Below are 8352 nucleotides of genomic sequence, written 5' to 3' on the forward strand. Positions count from 1 at the left end.
TCGTAATTAGAATCTTTTTTTAGTCCATTCGGAAGCAGCCAAATGCAACTCTCCTGCATCATTAAACTATTTTAGACATGGCACCTTCCATATCACCATTGATAATATTCTGCAACACCAACCATGAGACATACCCATTGGGAATCATTTGTCCTGGGTATAGTTTCATATACTCTGGTGAGAACTAGTATATCTCTGCTGTCGGGAGGAAACCTCATAACTCCAAAATGTTCATTCTTCAGGAAATGAAAATAAAAATGTCAAGAAATTAAGAAAACCATATATTTTTAAAACAAAGCAATACACCCTCATCAAAGTTTATATATTGTCAATTACTTCCATGAGAGGGGGTGGTGGAGTTAGTTGCTTTAGCAGACATTTTGATGGTCCAATGGAGTTAAGAGGTTTTATCCAAAGCACTTTTTACTACTTTCCATTGGTTCAATATTTTTCGAAACAACACACAGACGTAAAGGGTGTTCAATTGCGCTGATTTATGCCAAAAAAAAACCTCAACAATGGAGTTATGAGGTTTCCTCCCGACAGCAACGATATTATACTTTTTAGTATAATATCACCATCTCTGATAACAGCAAAATAGTTCTATTTGGCTGAGGTATAGATCTGATCAAATCCATATAAGCGTAAACACTCTTTTGCTCAGAATTGTCGTGGTGTTTGAGTGACCAACCCTATAAACCCAATCCCACCCTGCCACATTGTTGAATGCCATGCAGCTCGTCCTGTGTCTCTTAGGAATCGTGGCCCTGTGGTCCTTGACCGTCTTGTCCTTTGAGCGCTTCTTTGTGATCTGCCGGCCGCTTGGGAATATCCGCCTGCGGGGGAAGCACGCCACGCTGGGCCTGCTGTTCGTCTGGTCCTTCTCCTTCATCTGGACGTTCCCTCCCGTATTGGGCTGGAACAGCTACACTGTCAGCAAGATCGGCACCACCTGTGAACCTAACTGGTGAGACCACGTTTCTCTGTTTTCACGTCTTTAATGGTCAAAAAGTACTAGATAGATAGAGTTTCTTATTCAAATGTCCTACATCAAGAGATTCCCAGCCCGCACGGGCTTAAGAGACACTCACAAAATGTACATACACAATGATACACCATAAACAAAATGGTAGTTGCTAGAGATGTCCCGATACTGTATCGGTATCGGGAAAAGTATCGGATCGGCCCTTATTTGTCATAACGGGTCATATCGGTATCGGTGAATATGCCAGTCTAACCACAGATCCGACACAGGGGTAAGACACTATGACACTATGGCAGGTAAATCAAATGTTGGGACATGTGGAGTTTGCTTTGGAGTTGCCCAAACTGCAAGTGCACATTTAAGTGAGGAGTCACAACACCAGATATAGCTACTGTATAAACACAACATGAGATCACGACACTGGTATCGGTATGCGGTATCGGAACACAGAAATTGAGGTAGTTACTTATGGATACATCGTTCTCCAACGTGACTGCCATGCCTTCTCTATTAACTTTCCTAAAACAAAAAATTCCTTGGTGAACAACCAACTTAACATAAAACATTCAGACATCCAAAACAAACTACATGGTTCCTATCCTGGGTGTTTTTCAAATAAAGAATCATGTCACAGTGGACAGTGGAAAACAAAATGATCCTCTACGTCTACAACTACCTGCAGGTCACAAAGACCACACAGTCGCTGCTCCACAGGAATGCTCCACAGTACTGTATACCTGCCCACCTCAACTCCACTGCCAGAGTACTTGTACACAGTACTTAGCTGGTATGGCTTGTTTTCCGTCAGATTTGCCTTCAGATCACGAATCTGAACAACCAGCTAATTTAGGATAGAATACGCAATTATTCCTTAGTCCTTATTAAGACAAAGTAATCTAATACTCCAGCTAGAGTGTGAGGAAAATTCTCCCATGCAGTGAACTATAAGTAAACACTGCTCCACAATTTGGTAAAAAGACTGCTTAAACCTGTATTACAATGTATCCCAAATATCTGATATTCGATTCTAAAGTGATACACATCTACTACCGCTACATTTGAGCAATATAGTGACACTTTCTGCGTGCGTGCGTGTGTGCGTTCGTTCGTGCGTGCGTGTGTGCAGAAGTCAAGAAAGAAGTAGGCTTTGTTCGCAGTCCTTATGAGGTGCCTTCTAGATAATGCTATTTAACAACCATAATCGAAGCCATGCAGACAAGGGGCAGAGCCGTTGCCTACCCCCCCCCCCCCCCCCCCCCCATAAGGAACACTTTGCTCCGATGAAGCAAAGGTGAGCGAATGGGTCAGACAATGCAATTATGAAACCATATTCAAGGAGATATACGTCCCATTCCACCTCTGTCTACTCTGCTCACAGCTTGTGCTCTGTCAGAAAGCATTTGGTCATGTCTGCCTTCTCAGCGGGCACCACAGACGACACAAGTGTGGTGTGACACAGAGGCTTGACATTATGGTTAGGAATGCACAATAACAACTATGCAGAAGCAGTGTGTTCTCAGAGTTCCACGCAGGTGCTAAAATATCCCATCAATGCCGATTCCCAAATAACGCATGCAGAGCAGACCACAACATAAAAGCTGGTTCTTGTGGTGGTTTGTCCCTTGTCATTAGGCCCACGTTTTTAGTACATTAGCGCCAGCTGCTGATGATCAACATTTACCGTAACATTTGTCGTCATCAAACTAGAGATCTGAATTTTAAAGTATAGTAGGTATAAGGTAATGTGATATTGTGATTAATAAAAGGAGAAGGTTTAAGTGATTTTCACACAGGTGGCTGCGTCAGGCATGAGGGCTTGGGCCTGGCTATATGCTTTAACACTTACAACTTATTGTAGGGTTGGGATCAGACTTTGAAGACATGGGGTGCCATATGCTATACCTTTGGTTGCTTTGTAAGCCGACATCAGTGTTATGTGCTTGCAGTAACAGGGAACCAATGGAGGGAGCGGAGAAGGGGGGGACGGGACACGTGAGAACTTTAGTTGGTTGAAGGCCAAGCGTGCTGGATGAAGTATATTCCACAGACTGGGTGGAAGAAAAACGTTGATGGGGAAAATAAAGGAAGTAACATTCCTCAACAGCTGCTGACAAGGTGGCCATGGTGCTTAAGTGAAGCTGCTCAGTGAATGCAGTGTGCAGCGGATAAAAGAGGCTCCCAGGTGTGAGAAGTGTGTGACTGAAAGAAAAGTCAAGCAGAGTGCGGCTGAAAGAGAGCAATACACGCTCTGGATAAATAAAGGGCAAACCATAGACTGTAGTAAACACTCGAAGCCAGCTATTTATACACAGACAAACATGTAGGCTATACTGTACATCAGTGCTGCATTGTACATGGTAGTAGTTATAGGCTGCTCTGCATAATCCGGGATCCATAATTAATTTGAAAGCAGCAGGTGCTAGCCATGCAGACGATTACATCCATGAGAATTACACACATGATGCGCATGTGTGGAATTATCCTTTTTGGCAATAAATTGGGCTCAAATTGGGCTTCTTTCATGCTATTGAAATGTGATCTGACATTTCACATCAAGTCAGCGATGGAAGTTGTTAAAGGAGTTGTTCGCCGAAAGAAATGACTTATTTTCAATCAATTACACACCCCGAGAAGCCTTGAATTCATGGAGTTGAAGCCATTTTCAGCTAATCTTCATATAATTGGTCCTCACTAATGCTCATTATGTACAGTGAGATCATCAATGGGGAATCCCAGCTATAAGAGAAACTGTGGGATTTCAAGTTTCAGGAAAGTTAGCATGCAGACGGAGGCCTTTGTACTCGAGTTAATACAAATATAGCCTCGGAAACCCAGACGTTTTTATTTCCAGGGAGAAAATAAAGTCTGGGTCCGAGTCCACTTCAATTTGCGCAAACGTCTGCTGATTTCTGATCGTCTGCAACTTTGTTAAATTGACGCACACGCGCACAACTTTTGCACAACTTTTGAAGAAAATAATCCATCAAACAATGATCAATGGTCATTGAATTGGGTTACTGAAGTGTCCATAGGCCTCCTATGAGACAATGGGCTGTATTTTGCGTGTCTTAAGTACCAGGTCTTATTACCTACGTAACTTGAGTAAACTAAAGACCTGGAGGCATGATCAATGCCATTTGGCTATTCTGAGTGGCCAAAGAGCATTGATCACGCACGCCTCCAGGTCTTTAGTTTACTCAAGTTAGGTAATAAGACCTGGTACTTAAGACACGCAAAATACAGCACATAGACCGAGTAGTCTACTTTTGAACACAAAGTATTTTAAAAAGCACAATCAAATGTCACTCAAATGAGACCAGTAGTATCTATACTTGGACTGGAAGTATACACTGCATGCATGGGGTTGAATACCCACTGGTTGCTTGTAATGTTTACAGTCTAGGGTTAAAGTTCACAGTACTGTAAACCTTCTTTCCGTCCACCAGGTACTCGACCAACGCTACAGATCACAGCTACATCCTCACATTCTTTGCCACGTGTTTCATTCTTCCTCTGGGAGTGATAATCTTCTGCTATGGAAAGCTGTTACGGAAGCTCAGAAAGGTAATGGCAGCTTAAAGGTAGTGTAAGTGATTTTCTTTGGTTAAAATAAGTGCTAAAAAGTTCTATATTGTGATAGTACTCGGTGTTTGTTGCAGTAACAGGAGTCTCCGTGTCTCACCAGCTCTTTATAATTAAACAGAAAATGCATTTTCATGAACAAAAACTGAAACTGAGATACCAATTTTACCCAATCAGGATAGAGAACGAGTCAGGATCGAAGTGGAATTTTAAGTGACGACACAAAGAAATGATCACACACAATTGGAACTAACACAAATTATGCTCATGAATAGCTACTCTCTCCTGATTGGCTGAAATGTTGTGACCTACCTGAAAATGTATTTTCTGTTTATTAAAGAGCTGGAGAGAACACACACTATGAGTACTATCAGAATATAGTGATTTAACCTTTTAACAAAAAACATTTTGTTTTAACCAAAACATATCGCTTACTGTACACTACCTTTAACACAAGAATAACACACATACAATTTTCATGGATTTCAAGTGTATGGAGTATGCTTCACTGTTTGTCTGATAACAGGATAACATGTATGTATTGTATGCCATTCCGATCAAAACCATGGACAGCGGCGTATAGATTTAGAGAGAATAAACAGTTTTGTCAGGCCGTAAACAAGGAAGTGAACAGCTGGTGCGCATACGCAAAACATGACGCTGAGCGCTGTACAGGGGCTTGGACTCCTCATGCATAGAAGGAAGCATAAGGTCAGTCCGCTGCCCCCAGGTTGGCAGAGGAAGTGCAGTGCCCATGATTACATTAGATAATTGACACTGGGTGAAAAAATTTGAAAAAAGAAAAAAAAATGATTTTAGCGATCCGGTTTTATATCATTATTTGCCTATATATTTTTTATTTATTTATTTGTTTCCCCTTGGAGCCAAGGTATATGGCAGCTGCCATAGCTTGCCACACCCAATTGACGCCCCTGCACCCTTACAGGTGTCTCACGGCCACCTGGCCACTCATCCAATCCAAATATAGGCTAAGGATTTGGAAGTCTTCTAAATGCTGACATACCGTTTCTATATTAGTGGTGCTCAATATTTCATGTCACAGACCCCAAAAATGTAATTGGCCACCGACCCCCATCTGAAAATATGTTGTTCCAGGGACCACCCAGAAGCAAAGATTTGAGTTAAAAACGTTCGCTGTGAAAGAATATATATTCAAAGATTTGCGCCACATTTTCACGATTTTTCAAAAATAGCAGACTTACAACAAGCTTGTACTAGCTTGTTAGATCTGCTATTTTTCAATAGCTAAAGTATAACATAATGCTTAAAACACCAAAAGGGGTTCCCGTCCAGAATGGGTTAACCGTTGCCTACCTTTACAGGTGTCTCACGGCCGTCTGGCCACCGCCAGGAAGCCCGAGCGCCAGGTGACCCGCATGGTGGTGGTGATGATCGTGGCGTTCATGGTGGGCTGGACGCCGTACGCTGCCTTCTCCATCCTGGTCACGGCCTGTCCCACCATCTACCTGGACCCCCGGCTGGCCGCCATCCCTGCCTTCTTCTCCAAGACGGCAGCCGTGTACAACCCCATCATCTACGTCTTCATGAACAAACAGGTAGGGTTTGGTGGACCTTATTAATACCGCACGTGGAATTGCTTTTGCATCTGCGTTGTTTAGACTTACAGTATTAGAGGTGCCACAACTGCTAAACTAGATTTGATTTACGTTTTTTGGAAATCTACTGCTGTAGCAGTATAGCTCACTTTTTAATGCTTACAATCAGTCAGTCAATCAAACTTGATTAAAGACACATGGCCCATAGTGACATAAAAAAACATACAAATGCAAAGACAAACAAAGGCGGACATTGTCCACATAAAATCATAAATTAATATGCAGGCTTACACACCAGTGGTTCCACAGTTTAGAAACAAACCCGACTGAACTCAATAGTAGAGGGTTAGTCAGAATTACAATAATGCTGTTTGCAGAATCAGACAGCCTAAACACATACTAGCATTGTGTACATGAGGTTCCGCAGCACAGCGGAGCAGGTGGGTACGCCGATACTGACAAACATTGCACTGCTGCTGCATCCTTCCATGATGAACAAAGCAAGTTGTAATATCACTGTGTTCAACAATGTCAATGACATTGACAACAATGACACGCATTGTACCGTTATGTCAGATATGGATCTAACACAGACAGTGACGTTTTGTGAACTTGTGTTGTGATTCGATTATGAAACCGTGTATGCAGGAGAGTCATACAGTACAGTATATATATATTCACACAAACGGCCTCATTGCAATAGATCCACCATCACTTTGTAGCTCAACTATGGCAAATAAAGCAATGGTATTAATAGACTACTCAAGGTCACATATGCCCTTATGCACACATACAGTCCTCTCTGGACATACTGTAGCCTACTCGAGATAAAATGTATTCATATTTGTATTGTAAGACAAATTGTAACTTTTGGCAGGATTTAAGTTTAAGCGTAGATAATTATACATGTAATAACAGTGCAATTAAATATGATTAAAACATAACAGCCAGCCACCCCATCTGATGATTTACATATAAACAATAATCCCCTCCACCCCAACCTCCCTTTGTTGTTGGGTGTATCAATAATGCATGGTGTATGAATAAATGTAATATGAATTGAAATCCATAGTGTACCATTGTCCAGGTTAAGACAATACAACAAATACATCCACATCCTCCTGGTGTGCCGTTGTTTGCCACTGGATTTGCAATTATACAACAGTCAAAACTACCACCAGATTTGGAACCCACTCAAGGTGTAGCAGAGTGTTTCCAGTGAGCCAACATGCACAATAGCAGCACCCTGACTCTGTTTGACCAGAATGGAACAGAGCCTTCATTAGTATCAAGGGTAACTGCACCTGTAAAGGAAGTTACCATTGGAACCCCTTTTGGTGTTTTAAGCATTATGTTATACTTTAGCTATTGAAAAATATCAGATCTACAAGCTCGTAGCGCGGCACTAACTTTGTAGGTCTGCTATCTTTGAAAAATTGTGAAAATGTAGTGCAAATCTTTGAATATATATTCTTTCAACATTTTTAACTCAAATCGTTGCTTCTGGGAGGTCCCCTGAACAACATATTTTCAGATGGGGGTCGGCGGCCAATTTCATATATTTTTGGGGGTCCTTGACATGAAAATGTTTGAGAACGACTGACATAGAAACATGAGGTTTTTTCAGAAAACTGTCAGGATTTAGAAGACATTTTGTAGAATCGTCCTCAAGTCTAAACGGGTTAAGCACTTTACTGTATACTTGCCCCTGATATTTCTCCCAATTTCTGGCTTGTCTTTGATCTATATGTCCACTACATATAGTTCAGGAAGTGCCTGATCCAGCACTTCACCGGCATGGGGGTCATACCGGAGAGCAACATGAACCCAACCTCGGACCGCCCCGGGATGACGGCCGAGAGCCAGACGGGCGGCGAGATGTCAGCCATCGCCACGCGCGTCCCGGCGGCCGCCCACAACACTTCGCCCAAGTCGGAGGATCCGCCCAGCGACTGCAGCGCCTTCGCCCAGCTCCCTATCCCAGAGAACAAAGTGTGTCCCATGTAACAAAGTGTGTACAGTAACCATTCTGTCACTGCCGTGCTTCTAATACCCTATATAATGTCGATCGCACTCTCCACGTTTATTTTTTATCCTGCTTCATGTATAGCTCAAGAGTGTTTTTGGACACGCAGCTCTATGGATGACGAGTTGACACTGGAGTTTTAAAGGTTAAGAGTGGATGGTTTTGGTTTCATCCGAGTGCTT

The 8352-nt window shown here is 42.3% G+C and overlaps 1 protein-coding gene across 1 annotated transcript; it reads left to right on the plus strand.

Annotated features, from left to right (window-relative positions):
• Window positions 1–731: 731 nt before the first annotated feature.
• On the plus strand, window positions 732–8151 carry valopa (vertebrate ancient long opsin a; the record flags this gene model as incomplete). The annotated part of the gene is made up of 4 exons (XM_083774303.1): window positions 732–967; window positions 4432–4549; window positions 5911–6144; window positions 7909–8151. 4 exons carry the CDS (start codon window positions 732–734, stop codon window positions 8149–8151), a joined length of 831 nt encoding a protein of 276 aa, XP_083630429.1.
• Window positions 8152–8352: the final 201 nt, after the last annotated feature.

This window comes from Protomyctophum parallelum (assembly GCF_964188405.1).
Source record: "Protomyctophum parallelum genome assembly, chromosome: 10".
Classification (NCBI taxonomy): domain Eukaryota; kingdom Metazoa; phylum Chordata; class Actinopteri; order Myctophiformes; family Myctophidae; genus Protomyctophum; species Protomyctophum parallelum.